Source organism: Carlito syrichta, unplaced genomic scaffold (assembly GCF_000164805.1).
Source record: "Carlito syrichta isolate Samal-C Ts95f unplaced genomic scaffold, Tarsius_syrichta-2.0.1 Scaffold301768, whole genome shotgun sequence".
Lineage (NCBI taxonomy): Eukaryota > Metazoa > Chordata > Mammalia > Primates > Tarsiidae > Carlito > Carlito syrichta.
In genome coordinates, this window is record NW_007245864.1 from 155,798 (window position 1) to 173,421 (window position 17,624).

A 17,624-nucleotide genomic window follows, 5' to 3' on the forward strand; every position below is an offset into this window, starting at 1 on the left:
TCCAAAAGAAAAAGCACGGGGCACAGAGAGCCCCATGGACTGAGAGTCAGAGAAGAGACTTGGACGTGGAGCTGTGGGTGGGGAGGGAGGCAGCCTCACTCAGCAGGGGCCACATGGTACCTGGCTTGGTGGCTTCATGATGAGAGACACAGGGATAAGGGTCCCGGGCTGAAGGGCAGCTCAGCGAGCAATTGGTTGTGCAGCATCCCTGACTGCCACCCGCTGGATGCCAGCACACCCTCAGCCTCGGCTGTGACAACAGTGTCTCCTGACAGTGTCACATGTCCTCTGGGGACAGAATGGCACCAGGTGAGAATCACTGCTTTAGAAGAACCTGGAGGTACCTAGGCATCGGTATAAAAGCTTTCCTGGGCCAGGCTTGGTGGCTCAGCCTGTAATCCCAGCTTTGGGAGGCCGAGGCGAGTGGATTGCCTGAGTCTGCAGATTCAAGCCAGCCCAGGCAACTTGGTGAGACCTCGCCTCTACAATTTAAAAAAAAAATGAGTCAAGCGCAATAGCACGCACCTGGAGTTCCAGCTACTAGGAAGGCTGAGGCAGAAGGATCGCCGAGCCCAGCAGGCTGGTGCTGGGGTAGCCATGAGCATGCCACTGCACTCCAGCCTGGGGAGTGGAGTGAGACTCCAACTCAAAAAAAGCTTTCCTGGGGAGATCCCTACCTGTAGCCCTGGTGGAAAACCACCAAGGCAGAGGATGGGGAAGGGGGAGCCAGGAGCGCATTCCCATGATACTCCCATAAAATGCATATTACTATCTTCCTCTTACAAATGAAGAAACTGAGGCTCCAAGAAGAACTTTCCCAGGTTCACACTAACCAGGGGTGCCAGATCTCAATTCCCTAATTCCTAAATCCGAGCTCCTTATGAGACGAGGCTGCTGGACAGAGAGCTGACAGGCCAGGTTCTGGTTTGGGTTCTGCCACTAAGTCCTCAGCTCCGAGACCGTGGCCCAAGCCGGCCACCTCTTTGGGGTAGAGCTCCAACCTTCCTCTCCGCCTGGGCTCTGGGGACACAGGGACACCCGCAGGTCCCATGCTGGCACCACCAGGGGGAGCTCTGACTGAGCCCAGCCAGCGGGACCCAGGCCAGGGCTGGAGTTTTGTCCCCAGCCTGGTTCCCGGGCCCGAAATGCCACACAGTTCAGTGAACCTCATCCAGGGGAGCTGGAGTCCTCGGTTACGACTGCTTGCTTTTATCTGTACTCTCAAATAATTGAGACAAATGTTATCAGTTCCCCCTTGGGCTTTAATGGACCACATCTTATTGAAGGGATAAAATCAGAAAGGAATCCATCTCAAATTCATTCCTGCTGAAGCCAGCAGAGCATTCTGTGTCACTACACCCTGCCCCTTTGCTCCCTTACTTAATGGGTTCGCGTGACCTTCTGTGCTTCGAGCTCGTGCTATACCCATCTGGGTTCAAATCCCGGCTTGGCTTACATACTGGCTGGGTGGCCTCCAGCAAATCACTTACCTTCTCTGAGTCTTCCTTTCCCCTATTATATGAAGGGGTAACATTGAGATCTACCTCACAGGGTTGGGAGTGGTGAAAGCCTAAAAATATATCATTCATAGCACACGGTGTCCAGGACTGGGCCCTGGCAATGCCCAGACCATCAAATCCAGCACACGCCAGCATATAGCAGGAGCTCAATAACTAATCGTTTGCTCACTGACTAATGTCAGCTCTTACTGTTGTCTAAGGTTATCACCACCATTTGCCTAGAAATCTAACAAGCACAAGGACCACACCCAGGGCAAAGGCCAGGCCCACCTGTGCTTGCTCTGGGGGCTCTGGCCTGTGTGACTTCACTCTCTCCAACCTGGAGCAGGCCCACCTCCATGAGGCCCTGAGGAACCTCACAGTGCCATGTGACCCTCCCCTACCGGGGAGGTCTCCCTGGGCTGAGGCCCAGGGAGCTCACTGCAGGAAATGGGTCAGATCTGGAGGGGACCGTTGAGTCCTAGGTGAGGAGAGAGAAGAGTGTGGCCTTCACAACCCTCTCAGTGGGGCGTAAAGGAGGAAGCCTTCGCCGGGGGGAGGCAGTGCCTTCTGCAGCCACAGGACTGACAGACAGTGGCCTCTAGCCCTCAGCTAGCATCAGCTTCCCATGTGCCCAGGTCAGGCCTGGGGGACCCACCCCAGAGAGCCCACGCCCAGAACCAGGCACTCACCTGCTGTCGCTTTCCAGAAACACGGAGCCACGGCTCTCGGCAAGGGCTGTGCTGATGGGCGAGAGGCAGAAGGGCGAGGAGAAGGCATCGGAGTCCGAGTCGAAGGAGCTGTCTCTGCTCACGCCCTCGGCCGACAGCTCCAAGGAGCCCTCCTCCTCCCCGGCCTCGGGCCGCGGCTCCCGCCCCCCCTCGGTGCCATCCTGCGAACTGACCGTGGACAAGATCCCGGAGTCGCTGTGGGCAGGCTGTGAGGCCGGGAGGGGACCGTCCTCCCCCAGGCCCTGCGCCAGCTTCTCCCCGTCCTCTGGTGCTAGGCTGGCGAGCATGCCATCCGGGGCGCTCTGGGCCACCACCAGGATGTCCTCATCTTTGGGGATCAGGGTGGGCCGTGGCTCTGTGGGGGAGGGCTGGTGGGAGGCCCCTGAGCTCCTGGTGCGCCGGCCCCGAGGGCAGGGTGCCTTGCGAACGGGGGAGCTCTCTGGGGTGATGTAGCGCAAAGCCTCCTCATCCTGCCTCTGGATGCGAGAGTTGGGGACCCACGCCAAGATGAGGGTGGCCCCCAGCATCTCATCCTTCTCCATGTACAAGCAGAGGTAACCTGAAAGAAGCCAGCAGGATGGGTGGGTTAGGGCCCTGCAGGCTTTAGGTGAGGCCCCAACAGTGCCTTTGGCCAGCTTCCCGCAGGGGCCACCACCCTCTTCAGTAAATCACAAGCCGGGCTCCAGATACAGCTTGGTCCCAAGCAAAAAACACTAGAGGAACACAATGGAGCTTGAAATGAGTTCAAGCTCTGGGTGTTTTCTAAGCACACACACTTCCAGCCGATCTGGCGGTGCTGGTCCCCAAACAACAGCCTGATGTACACTTTTCTAAGCATGGGAAACTCTCCACGTGTCCAGAGCCTCCAACCTGGCCCCTGGGCTGACCTGCCTCTCATCAGAGACTGGGCAAGCCCAGTGGCCCTGGGAGAAGCCCAGCACCCAGGGAGAAACCCAGCGTCCGGGGAGAAGCCCAGTGTCTGTGGAGAAGCTCGGCATTCAAGGGCCCAGCTTCACAACTTTCTAGCATTATTAGAGGGATGCAAGCTGGAGACTTTATTCTATTTCACAAAAAAATACATCCAAGCTGGTGGTGTTTGGGCCTTTTCCAATCAGCAGCAGCACTCAGCTTTTTTTTATTTTTATTTTTTACTTTTTCTGATGCAGGTTTTTGGACGAAGGGGCCACTTCTTGGGCGTAAGTGTCACACACTGGATTGCTGGTGATGATGGAGAAAAGCGACTTCTCCCGGGTCAGCAGGCGGTGGATGGGCACTCGGTGGATGGGCACTCGGTTTTGGGGGAGGTAGCATTTTCTAATGCAACACCAAGCCATTTCGGGGTAGCCCAATTCCTGCTCCCAGTCCCCAGGTCTCTGCACCCCTGACTCCCAAATCTCCTTAGCACTGCTTTCCTTTCCAAGGGGGGGTGGGAAACCGGGGGTGTGTGAGGCAGCTGTGGTGAGGCCAACGGTGAGGCCAACAGTGAGGCCAAGTGTTTCCACATCCACAAACCACGTGGCTTTGGGACTGGGAAGAGAGCCTGAGCCCTCTGCTTCCCCATCCCTCTCGCTGTCCCTCTGTGTTTCACACAAAGTTCTCAGGCTGTTCCATTCTTTTTAGTTCATGCTCAGAACGAGTAACACGCTCGGGCCTGGTCCCAGAGCCTGGCCTTCTCCCCACTCCCTACACCCCTCCCCATGGGGTGAGGTGAGAGGCTGTGCCATCCCAGGCCCGCGCCTCCCTCCTAGAGCATTCTCCAGGGACCTGACCCCCCAATACCTCTGCCCACACCACGAGAACGGAAGAAACTTCAGCTGGAGGCGGGGTCCTGGGGACTGCTTTCCCAGTCTGGACCCTGCACTTGACTGTGAGAGGCTGTGAAGACACTTACCAAGGCAAGAGGACAGAATTCTTTCTTTAACCATTTCATTAGCACAATTTAAACTTTTGTCTTATTTAATAATTTATTTATTCAGTACTCTATGGAATCACAGTTTGCATAAAGTCAAGTGCCCAGATCTCACATATTATTATTATATATATATATATATTTTTTTTTTTTTTTTTCCAAATCCCAAATGTTCAGGTATCCTTTCTTTTTTCAATGTTTTTTTTTTTTTTTTTTTTTAATTTGAGTGAGTCTCACTCTGTCACCCAGGCTGGAGTGCAGTGGCACACTCACGGCCACCACAGCCTCAACCTGCTGGGCTCAGGCAGTCCTTCCACCTCAGTCTTCCAAGTAGCTGGAACCACAGGCATATGCCAACCATACCCAGCTGATTTTTTAAAAATTTATTATAGAGATGAGGTCTCGCCAAGTTGCCCATGCTGGTCTCCAACCCCTGGGCTCAGGCAATCCCCTCACCTCTGCCTCACAAAATGCTGAGATTACAGGTGTGAGCCACAGCGCCCGGCCTCAATGTAACTTTTAACTTTTAAATATTTTGACATCTTGTCAGGCCGCTATCTGCACTCTTGCCCTGGGCCCACAAATCTTAGAGTGGGCCCTTTCGGAGGAGAGGAAGCAAGACCCCATGAGCCACAGCCAGGCTATAGGGCCCTAAAGCATCCTTTAGAGGGGAGGGGAGGCAGGAAGAAATGAGGAGAGTTAGAGACTGCCCTCCAGCCCCACAGAAACTGTCGCTGTTCAGTCGACAGACACTCAGCCTCTCTGAGCACCTGGGTCCTCACCCACCAAAGAGGCCTGCTGGGACCCAGCCATTCTCAGGAGGTTACTGTACAAACTGAACAAAGCAATATATTTATTTGTTGCAGGTCGTCTACACAAATGGCAAAGGACCACGCAGGCCTCAGGTATCACTAACTCATCTTTTTGTTCCTCCCTCCGACCTAACATCTCCAGACTCCCTCCTTTCTGGAAGGTCTACAATTAATTATGGTTACCAAATGCACATGTCTTTCCTCTGTGCTGTGGCCCAAGGCCTTACTGCCCTGGCTCAGAACATAACTTGGGCCCTGAAGGGAAAAAAAAGCACAGTCTCTTCCTCTGTGGCGCATAACAAAGTTACCAACTCCACAGGAAAAAGACTTCCCCTCAGGGACCATGAGTGTCCCAGGAATGCCACAGGTGGTGCAGAGTTTATATGGAGTGTCCAGAAAGGTCCCACGACTTGTTTCTACCCTGCAAGACCCAGCTGGAGTTTTGTCCCTCATTTTGAAACCGTGAGATTCCAGGGCAGAGTGCGAACAAAACCGGTGACTTCCCAGGAATTTCCTCCCATCTCCAGCCCTGCCTGCTGCTCCAGTCCAATCTCATCTCAGCCCTCTGCCTTGGGGAAACCCTGAAGGATGGAGGTCCCGACTCCAGACGCAGAGCTAAGGAGAAAGCCCCAACCTCGGCAGGTTCCCTTGTAGGAGGGGTCCTGCTTCCTTCACCTGGTGGGCAGGGGCTCCCCCAGCAGCCCTTCAGAGCTCTCACACCTTTTAGGACCTGAACAAACTGGTGAAAACTGTTTAAATCCCTTAACTCATCCTGCCTCCGCTCCACGTGTACACAGGTCTCGGTCAGAGGGCACCAACACCCTTCACAGCTGACAGATTAGAGCAGATGAAGAAGTGAAACAGCCTTCTGAACGGGGGCCTGGTGACTTGAGAGAGACCCGTCGAGCCCTCACCAGGTCCATGACCTTGGGACCCCAGGCCCATGACCTCCAGGCCTCCCCTGCCCCGGCTCACCTGGATGGTGCTCCCCCAGCCCTTGCAGCCCCTCCGGTGGGTGCACGCAGACATTGTTCTTGGAGTAGATGATCTCTCCATCCAGGACAGAGGGGGACCCGCTGCTGCCGCCACCTGGGGTGAGGGTCAGGAGGTCCGAGGCTTTGGAGGAGGCCCGGCGAAGGAGGCGGCCCAGAGACATTGCTGGGCGAGTGTTTCCATCCTCCGCAAGCTTTGGCCCAGGCAGGGCTCGTCAAGACCTGCCTGGGTGAGGAAGAGAGAGGAGATGCATCCACGGTCAAGGTCATGGACTTGCACCAGGTGTCCCCAGGGCTGTGTTCTGCCTCACACCAGCATGTGTCACCTTGCATTACAGGATGCTGAGCAGCATCCCTGGACTTGACCTACAGATGCCACCAGCACCTCCCTTGCCAATACGACAACCAAAAATGCCTCTAGACATTGTCAATTGTCCCCTTGGGGTGAAATCACACTGATGAGAACCACTAGGCTAGAGGAAACCTGTTCCCACTGCTGCAATCTCCTAAAAGCCTCCAGGCATTCTTGTGGCCAGGTTTCCACCTGTATCAGCACAGTGGAGTCCTCCCAATTCATATTAAAAACAAAACAAAACAAAAAAGTCCTAGAAACTAAAGGATCAGTATCCAAAATATATAAAGAATTCTTACAAGTTCATTGTATAAAGAAGCAACATCCCAGTAGAAAAAAATGGGCAATTTGCACAAGAAGAACACCAAAGGACTGATAACGATGTAAAGAGAGTCTCAGTTTCAAACAAATATGCAACACCCAGGCAAAAGGCAATTTTAGGCCTAAAACTGTGCCATGCTGGAGAGGATGCTGGGAAAGAGGAGCTGTCGGAGCTCTGGTCTACCCCTGGGTAGGGGAGCGATTCCATAGGAGAAAGCCCAACCCCAGTCATTTCACTCTGAGGAAATGGCCTAGGGTGGGTTTTCTCTCTCTCTCTCTTTCTTTCTTTCTTTCCTAGGGTGGGTTTTCTCTCTCTCTCTCTTTCTTTCTTTCTTTCCTAGGGTGGGTTTTCTCTCTCTCTTTCTTTCCTTCCTTCCTTCCTTCCTTCCTTTCTTTCTGTTTTGTTTTGTTTTTAGAGTGGGTCTTACTCTGTTGACCAGGCTGGAGTGCAGTGGCTTGTTACATCCTCAAACTCCTGGACTCAAGCAATCCTTCAACCTCAGCCTCCAGGGTACCTGAGACTATAGGCATGTGCCACCACGCCTAATGACTAATTTTAATGTTTTTGAAGAGACTAGGTCTTACTATGTTGCCCAGGCTGGTCTCAAACTCCTAGGTTCAAGCAATCTTCCCACCTTGGCTTTCCAAAGTGGTGGGATTATGGGCATGAGTCACTGTGCTTTGCTCCTGGGATGGGTTTTCAAACAGCAGTTTGTAGCTCTATAGTAAACCCTGAAATCAACTTAGTGTGTCAAGACCAGCATAAGAGGAAAAACAGAAGAAAAAATGACCTTGCACACTGGCCGTGGCGGGACTCAGTGCTGGGGTAGGAAATGTGAAGAGGTACCTGTGTAGGTACAGCTACCTGGGATGCATAAAGTATATGCGTACTGTGTACTGGGACCTAAAACACTTGCAGACTCTGCATGGAGAATCTGTAACTCAATTATACAAGACACCTACACGACAGCTTTGGCAGCCAGTCTGTTCCAATTGGAAACCGGAAACAGCCAAAGGTCTACGCGGTAGCTGCGTAAGTCAACCAGACTCTTGTACTCAGACGGCACTCACGAACACACACACCCAACCAAGCCAGGGAACGACCATGGGCTGACGTCACCTGTGTAAACTAACAGACAGGCATTAAGCCTGTTGCATCCTGGTCACAGATGATGGATGTCCAGGACTCAAACCACAGCCGTGCAGGGTGCAGGCCAGTCTCACAAGGCTGCAGAGGAGGGAGAGAATGGAAGGTGAAATAAGGGCGGGGGGCTTCAACTTCCTCTCTTTGAAAGAAAGAAAAAAAAAAGACTTGAAGCCAATATGATGAAACAATTGACTGGGAGCAGATAAAGAAAACATGGTACATTGGAATATTATTCAGCCTTAAAGAAGAAGGAAATGCTGACACATGCTACATGCATGGACCTTGAGGACGTTATGCTGAGTGGGAGAAGCCAGGCACAAAGGACAAATGTTGTCTGTTCCACTTAGATGAAGTTCCTAAAGTGGTCAGATTCATGGAGACAGAAAGTAGAGGGAGACAGCCAGGGGCTGGGGAGGGGGGATGGGGAGTTAGTGTTTTTAATGGGGACCGAGTTTCGGAAGATGAGAAAGGTCTGAAGGTGGATGTTGGGGATGGTTGCACAACATGAATATACTTAGTGCCACTGAACTCTATACTTAAAAATGGTTAAAATGGGCCAGGTGCAGCTGGCTCATGCCTGTAATTCCAGCACTTTGGGAGGCCGAGGCAGGAGGATTGTTTTGAGTCCAGGAGTTTGAGAGATCAGCCTGGGCAACATAACAAGACCTAGTCTCTAATTTTAGAGGAAGGAAGGAAGGAAGGAAGGAAGGAAGGAAGGAAGGAAGGAAGGAAGGAAGGAAGGAAGGAAGGAAGGAAAGAAGGAAGGAGGAAAAGATTTTTAAAATGATAAGTTTCATGTTATAGTATTTTACCATAAGAAAAAAAACTAACTGCTGGTGGGAATGCAAACTAGTGCAACCTCTTTGGAAAACATTGTAGCACCTTCTGAAAGAACTAGAAATTGACCTTCCATATGACCCAGCAACTCCCCTATTGGGAATAAACCCGGAGGAACTCAAATCATTCTACAAAAAAGATACCTGCACATGTATGTTTATTGCAACTCTATTCACAGTAGCAAAAACATGGAACCAACCATGTTGCCCATCAAAGCTGGACTAGATTAAAAAAAAACGTGGTTCACATACACAATGGAATATTATGCAGCCATAAAAAAGGACAAACATATGGACTTTGAAACAACTTGGATGGATTTAGAGTCTATCGTACTGGGTGATCTATCACAGAAACAAAGAACAGAGTACCATATGTTTTCATGCATAAGCAGACCTTGAACAATTATTATAATACTATAAGAAAGGGATTGGCAGTAGGGAAAGCTGTCAGTGGAGGGGGGTGGGATTGGCAGTTGAGGAAAACTGCTAGGGAAGGGAGGGGCATACTTCATCAACGAGGGTACCTGCATAATCAATGTTTGTATACCTAACCCTGAATTGCACCCCACATCTTTATAATAAAAAAAATGAAAAAAATGAAAAATTATCTGTTGGTAGAGGGTCTCAGGGTATATTATATTGTTTCTTGAACTTTCTGCATTTTTTACATGTCTCCAAAAATCCAGAGCTGGTTGAGGGTGTCCCCTAAGTCAAGTTCATGCTATTTTCACTTCCAGCACTTGGCTAGGCTTTGGGACAGATGGGGGGGAGTGGGAAGGTGGGGTCCCAGCTGGCTCAGCAGGAGACAGGGGGCAGATTCATTGGTGACCGTCCTAGAACCAAGCAGCTCAACACTCGACCTTCCACCCCACCTGCCTTTCTGGGTGCCTCTGTCTGACTCCACTCTGTTCTCCAGTCTGTCCTGCCCCCATTTTCATATTTCCAGTGGCCTCCATGACTACTGACTTTCCCCAAGCACAGTATTCTAGCAACTCCCAGCCTTCCTGCATCTTTCCACTGGCAGATCCATCCACCACTCCCATCTTCCAGTCCCACCGGTCCCCATGTCAGCATCATCTTTGAAAATCACCAGTCCTGGGACAGTGACCCAGTTCAGGTCCTCACCTCCTCAGCCCTGAGCCACAGGCAGCTCCCATGGATCTCAGCTGGACCCAGGCCCTGAATTCTGTGGGTCTCCCTAACCCACCCGTTTTCAGGCCTCTCGGCATCCCAGTGTGTCCAGTGTGGGCTGCAGAACAAAGTCAAACCCTTGAGGCAGGGGTTGGCAAACTTGTTCTGCAAAGAGCCAGACGGCAAATATTTTGGGGTCTTTGGGCCAGATGTTCCCTGTGGCGACCACTCAGTTCTGACCCGTCTTGTGGAAGCAGACACAGACAATAAGCAATGTGTGCGACTATAATGGAGAAACTGTATTTATAGACACTGTATTAAAAAAGCTGGAATTCCATAACATTTTCACGAAGTGCCAAAAAAAATCAATATTTTTAATCAGTTAAAAAATGTAAAAACTGGTTGAGCACAGTGTCTCATATCTGTAATCCCAGCACTTTGGGAGGTTGCAGTGGGAGGATCACTTGAAATCAGGAGTTTGAGACCAGCCTAGGCAACAGTGAGACCCCATCTCAACAAAAATATTTTAAAAATTAGCTGGCATGGTGGTACATACCTACAGTCCCAGCTGCTTGGGAGATTGAGGCAGGAGGATTATTTGAGCCCAGGAGTTCAAGGCTGCAGTGAGCTATGATTGTGCCACTGCACTCCAGCATGGGCGACAGAGCAAGACCTTGTCTCAAAAATAAATACATAAATAAAAATAAAAATGTAAAAACCATTTTTTTTACAAAAAAAAAAAAATCCTTAGCTCATGGGCTGTACAAAACAGCTGGAAGGCTGGATTTTGTCCATGGGCTGCAGATGGCAGACCCCTGGCATAGACCATCTGACCGTATCCCAGATACTCCTTTCTACCTGTCCAAATCACCTTCTGGTCAGCCTCTCCAGAAGCCCTCTGGCTGCTCCTGGTCTAAGTGATGAAACTTCTTTAAAAATCACATTGCAACCTGCACATCAAAAGCTGTGCTATCTTTCCCATAAATCACCTGGAGAATCTGTATTCTTCCTTATTCTAATGATACTTCCATTGTCCAGAATATCTTTAGCATTCAAGAATTGCAGTCAGTCAACAAGCCGTATAAGAAAACGAATCCCCTTTCTTCTCTAGGTCAGCTATGCTCAAAATGTAAGCCACATATATAATTTTGAATTTCCTGCTAGTCACATTTTTTTTTAAATCAGAGTCTCACTCTATTAACCAGGCTAGAGTGCAGTGACACGATCATGGTTCACCATAGCCTTGACCTCCTGGGCTCAGGCAATCGTCTTGCCTCAGTCTCCCAAGAAGCTGGGACTACAGGCACTCTCCACCATGCCCAGCTAATTTTTAAATTTTTTTTTGTAGAGAGGAGATCTCACTATGTTGTCCAGGCTGGTCTCAAACTCTTGGTCTCAACTGATCCTCCCACCTTGACATCTCAAAGTGCTGCGATTGCAAGCATGAGCCATGGCGCCTGGCCCATATTTTGAAAAGCAAAAAGAAGCCAAATGCAGTGGCATGCACCTGTAGTCCCAGCTACTCGGGTGGTTGAGGTGGGAGGATTACTTGAGGTCAGGAGTTCTAGGCTGCGGTGAGCTATGATCACACATGCGAATAGCCACTGACTCCAGAAATAAGTGAAAAGAAACAAGTGAAATTAATTTTAATAATTTTTTTTTTTTTTGGTCAAGCATAGTATTTCCACCTGTAATTCCAACTTTGGGAGAACAAGGTGAGAGGATGGCTTGAGCCCAGGAATTCAAGACCAGCCTGGGCAACATAGTAAGATCTCATCTCTACAAAAAATAAAAAATTAGCTGACACAATGACACGTGCCTGTAGTCCCAGCTACTTGGGAAGTGAAGGTAGGAGGATCACTTGAGCCTGGGAGTTGGAAGCTGCGGTGAACTGTCAACACGTCACTGCACTCCAGCCTGACTGACAAGAGTGAGACGCCCAACTCAAAAAAACAAATAAAATGTTTTTTCAACCCAGAATATCCAAACTATTATGATTTGAGCACATAATTAATATGAAAAAAATTCCTAATGAAATATTTTACAGCCTCAAAGTCTTTACAGTCTGGTGTGTGTTTTGCACTGAAGCACACAGAAGTTCAACCCAGCCACAGTTGGGGGCTCCGTGGCATACGTGGCCATGGCTTCACAGTGGGTGAGGCAGCAGCCGGGTGGATCCCCCCTCCTCTGGAGCCTCAAAGGCGTTACTTTGTGTAATCACCCTAATCGCCAGGCTTGGCTGCAAACAACTCTCAGCTGCTTCCTCAAATCAAAACCATCTTTGAATGAAGATGTTTGCCACCATTGAGGATAATCAAAAGAATATGCTGGGAGTTTTGAAGGAGATTCCAAAATACAAGTCCTCAAAATAGAACGCCGTCCCACATGCCACCTGATGTGAAGCCTCACCGTGGCTCCGGGAGGTGCGTTTTGCAAACGAGAAAATGGGTTCTGGGCACCCAGTCATTTAGTGAGCAGGAAAATCCCGGAACCTGAGACCTTTGTCCTCCAGGTTCCGGCTCCTCCCCAATCCGGGTCCACAAGGACAATTCCCCTCTCCCTCCCAGGTTGTTCTGGAGAGACCAGGCTCCTTTTGGATAAATCTGGGTATATCTGTTAAACATTAACCAGGGTTATTTACTCTTTTAAGACAATGCTCACCTACTTCTTTCTTTTAACACGTATTTTTTTCTTTTGTGAACCTATTTCATATAAATTAAACCTAGTTCCCAACTGCTGGTCACCATCAAACTACAAGTGGAGAACCTTGATCAATTTTTAAAACTTTTAAAAAATTAATTATAATTTTTAAATTTTAAAATTAATTTTTAAAAATGCACCCAGTGGAATTACATCATATCTTACATTCAGTTATTTCATAAGTATATTTTCCTGGGTGTTATGGGTTGAAGTATGTCCCCTAAAATTCATGTGTTTCAGTCTTATCCCCTCCAATACTCCACAATGACATCTTTTTTAAAGATACTGTGTTTGTAGAGGTGATCAAGGTAAAATGAGGTCATTAGGGTGGGCCCGAATCCAAATGGCCAGTCTCCACATAAAAAGAGATTTGGAGATGGACACGTATATGCAAAGAGAATGTGACATGATATGAAGACACCATCTACAAGACAAGGAGAGAGACCTGGAGCTGACCCTTCCCTCACAGTCTTAGAAGGAACCAACCCTGCCAACACCTTGATCTTGGGACTTTCAGCCCAAGTGTGAAAGGAGAAATTTCTGTCGCATGAGCCCCCCAGTCTGGGGTACTCCGTTACAGCAGTCCTGTACAGCAGCCGGAGGAAATTAATATACCACATTGTAACAAATTCAAAATGCCAACCCACCCTTTTAACAAAGGCAGCTGCCATCAGGAGGCATTTGGTTTCCAACCAGTTGCTATTTAAACAATAAACTCTGTATTATCACACATAAATCTTCATCTGTATCCTCATTGTTTGCAGAGGTTACGTTCTGGGATTCCTGACTATTTCCCCATGAGGATCAACTAGACCTCAGATATACAGCACTCATTGGATTCCCAAAAAGACACCAGCATTATCAAGGATTTAAATCGTCAACATTTTGGTAACTGAAAAATGGTCTTCCATATTTTGGCTACTGTGAATAGTGCTGCAGTAAACATGGGACTGCAGTTACCTCTTGAAATACTGAGTTCCTTTATTTTGGGTATATACCCTGTAGTGGGCTTGCTGGACCTCAGTGCTTGTCAACGGATGAATGGATAAACAGAACGTGGTATATATACACAATGACATATTATGCAGCCATAAAAAAAGATTGAAATCCTGTCATTTGCAGCAATACAGATGGAACCAGAGGTCATTATGTTAAGTGAAATAAGCCAACCACAGAAAGATAAACATCTCATGTTCTCACTCATATGTAGGCACTAAAAAAGTGGATCTCATGAAGACAGAGAGTAGACTAGTAGTTACCAGAGGCCATGAAGGGTGGGGGAAGAGAGGATGAAGAGAAGTTAATTAATAGGTACAAATATATGGTTTGATAGAAGAAGTAAAACCTAGAGTCCTATGGATCAGTAGGGTGACTACGGTTTATAATAATCTATTGTACAATTCAAAATAGGTAGAAGACAATAATTCAAATGTTTCTAGCATAAAGAAAAGACAAATATTTAGGGTGATGGAGATTCCAAGTATACTGATTTGGTCTGTACAAATTATATGAATGTAGTCAACGATCACATTCACAAAATGCATTTTCAGAAATTCACAGGACTTCCTTTCAAAAGCTAATGTGGCAGCTCCTCTCCCCAGGTAGGCCAGGGAGCACTCCAGGGTACAGCGAAGAGGCTGACATGGAGACTGGTGCCCTGGCAGCCAATGCCCTCCTTATGGCCTCGCAGTGCTGGCCCGCAAGCCACAGCTTCCTCATGAGACTATAGCAAGCCCTCCAGAAGCATCTTTTTCCGCCAGAGGACCACAGTCCCGGTGGTCATTTCTCCCTCAAGTCCCAACCTTGCCTTATTTTGTCACTGTTGCTATTTAGAATGCAAGGCCCCCTCATTGAGGGGCTCCTTCCCTCCATCCAGGCCAGAAGGTAGAACTGCTACCAAGCTCCAGGTTCAGGGCATGGGCTGAGAGTGAGCCCCGCTGCCTCGGTGGCCCTGGCTCCACTGTGAGTGTTCCTCTACGTCCCAGCCCCACCACAATCACAGCTTGGTGTGCTGTGGCTGACCCCACCTTCCACCTCCCATGGCCAAGCCGGGCGCCTTCCCAACTTGGTGTGAATTTCCATTCACCGTCCAAAACTCAAGTTGGCAGCACCCTAGGTTGGCAGTTCCAGTGAGTCTTCCAGTGGGGAATGGAAATTTGAGTTCACCCCACCCTGACAGAGGAGGGGAAGGAAAAGAACACCAAAGAGGACAGCTGTTCCCAGCCACTTAAGGATGAGGATGGAGGAAGCCAGTAGCCTCAGGGCCGAGCCCTCCGGAAGTGTCGGTGGGCCCAAGTCAAGCAGGGACAGCTAAAGAGGAGTGGCTTCCCAGTGACAGAGCACGGCCCTGGGGCCAGATGGCCTTGCCGAAGCCAACCGGGCGCATCTCCCAACTGGGGCTGTCAGGAACCAGAGGCTATGCCCAGGACTGACCCAGCAGGTCTGCAGGAGGGGGCGCCCCGGAGGACCCCAACCCCATGGCCTGCCGCTCCCCACCCAGAGGCTGGAAGGCAGAGAAGCACGGTGCACATGCGCACACACGGACACACGCACAGTATACACTACACATCGTATATACACATACACCACACATAGATACAAACACACCACAACACAACATACTACACATCATCGATAGATATGCCACACCGATACATACACACCACACACTATACATCATAGATGTATATACCACACACACCACACACATAATATACTACACATCTTATATACACATACACCACACACAGATACATACACACCACAACACAACACACTACACATCATCGATAGATATGCCACACTGATACATACACACCACACACTACACATCATAGATGCATATACCACACACACCACACACATAACACACTACACATCATATATATACATAAACCACACATAGATACATATACACCACACAAACAATACACTACACATCATCGATAGATATGCCACACTGATACATACACACCACACACTACACATCATAGATGCATATACCACACACACCACACATATAACACACTACACATCATATATATACATAAACCATACATAGATACATACACACCGCACACACAACACACTACACATCGATAGATATACCACACTGATACATACATACCACACACTACACATCATAGATGCATATACCAAACAACATACTACACATCATATATATACATACACTACACACAGATACATACACACCACACACACAACACATTACACATCATAGATATGCCTCACATAGATACATACACACCACACACTACACAACATAGATGCAAATACCATGCACAGACACACACACAACACACACACAACACACTATACATCATAGATACATACATCACACATAGATACATATACACCATACACACCACACAGACACCACACACTACACATGATAGATACATATACTACACACAGACACATACACACCACACACACCACACAGACACAAACACCACACACTACACATCATAGATACACAGACCACACACAGACACATATACATCGCTCACAACACAAAGACACACACCACATATAGACACATGCTACATAAACACCACACACTACATATCAGAAATACAACCACACACATACACACCACATATAGACGCACAGCACACGCATTCTATACACATAGACACGCACACCACACACAAACACCACACACTATACACCATAGACACACACACCACACAGACACACCCATCACACCCCTACACACACCCCTTCTGCGCTGTCAGCCTTGCCTCTGTCCTCCAACAGCATCAGTGGTGACTTGTCAGCCACTATCTGGGTCCCCACTCTCTTCTGGCTGTCGATGGAGACCATTCACAGGATTAGAGGGCCCTCGGTGAATCCAGGGCTGCAGGAGCCTCCCCCACCCACTGGGGTGCATAAACATGAGCCAGCCACCTGTCACTGGACGGCAGGAAGTGTCCATTCATGAGCTCCAAGGAGGGACAACCAAGCTCTGAGGGCTAAAGGAGGGAGGCTGAAAGATGCCCCCCAGAGTGTCCTCACAGCAGCCCTGGCTCCTGGGCTTCAGGTCTACCAGCTGGGATCACTCACCAGCTGGGAGCTCCCAGCAGGCACTGCTGCCTGGCAACCAGGGGTGTACCCAGGACAGTGGGTTCTGGTCCATTCCTGTCCCTCGGGTGTGTCCCTAAGAGCCAGGGACCATGGAAGGCTCACCTGCTGGTGTCACATGCTTCCTTCTTCATAGAGCAGGGAACAGGGGCACAGAAAACAAGTGCCACCCTCCTAACGACTCTAGGTCCCCGTGACCAGAAGCCCCAGTGGGAAAGCTGTACCCTAGGGCCACTGTCTCATCACCCTCTGAGATCTCTAAGGTCAGGCCATCCTGGTCTTTCAAGCCCATCTCCCAGCTGGGGCCCGTGCTGCCCACCACTCCTGCTGGAGGGGAAGCTGTGGGCCAGGGAAGCCGCGCCTGATGGGACAGGAGGAAGGCTGGGACGTGCAGGACATCCGAGAGGGGACAGGGCCATGTGGTGGCGGGAAGGTGTGGCCACCCCATCCCTGGCTATAACTGCAAGGCAGCCCCATACTTCTCAGCCCCTCCGGGGGTGCATAGGCTTCAACAGTCTGCCTGAGAGGGTGGGGTCCTGGCCAAAAGGGGATCCCACACCCCTCTGCACCCAACCCTGCTGTTTATTCTGGGCCCCTTCCACATGTTGCCATCTTGTCCTAACCCAGACTGGGAAGTCCTAACTGGGAAGTGATGCTCCCACATGCCAGGATGTCAAGGGGAAAGGGGCAGGGGGAATCCAAGGCAGGGCAGCCCCTCGTGGCCTCCCGGTACACTTAGGGAGACTAAGAAGCCATGTCCGCTCCTCTCTGCTTGCAGCAGAATTTCACAAGCTCTTGACAGTGACAATGTGCAGCTCTCAGGAAAGATGCTTTGAAGACAGAACAGGACAGAGTACATAGCCCCCCATGTGTCTCGCTTGAGTCAGAGTCACTAGATTCCTTAAAAGATAAGTGACCTTCACCTTGCCTTTCTTGCACATAAAATAACGTCTGACGGGGTTAGAGATGAGGCCTCCGTAATCGACAATCAGATGCACTCTTACACCCAGACCTTGGTGTGATTCTGCCTCAACACAACTTCTGAGCTAGTTTGATGTAATTTCTAAGCCCATACTATCCCCTCACTACC

The 17,624-nt window shown here is 49.5% G+C and overlaps 1 protein-coding gene across 1 annotated transcript in view; it reads right to left on the reverse strand.

The window, feature by feature from the left end:
- Positions 1-6,175, reverse strand: part of TBC1D16 (TBC1 domain family member 16) — a 73,112-nt gene extending 66,937 nt beyond the window's left edge. The window contains exons 1-2 of the mRNA XM_008055188.2: positions 5,927-6,175; positions 2,192-2,789 (exon numbers count right to left, since the gene is read on the reverse strand). Coding sequence (XP_008053379.1) covers positions 2,192-2,789; positions 5,927-6,107 — 779 coding nt within the window. The 5' untranslated portion in view covers positions 6,108-6,175. The remainder of the gene's footprint in view (positions 1-2,191; positions 2,790-5,926) is intronic.
- Positions 6,176-17,624: the final 11,449 nt, after the last annotated feature.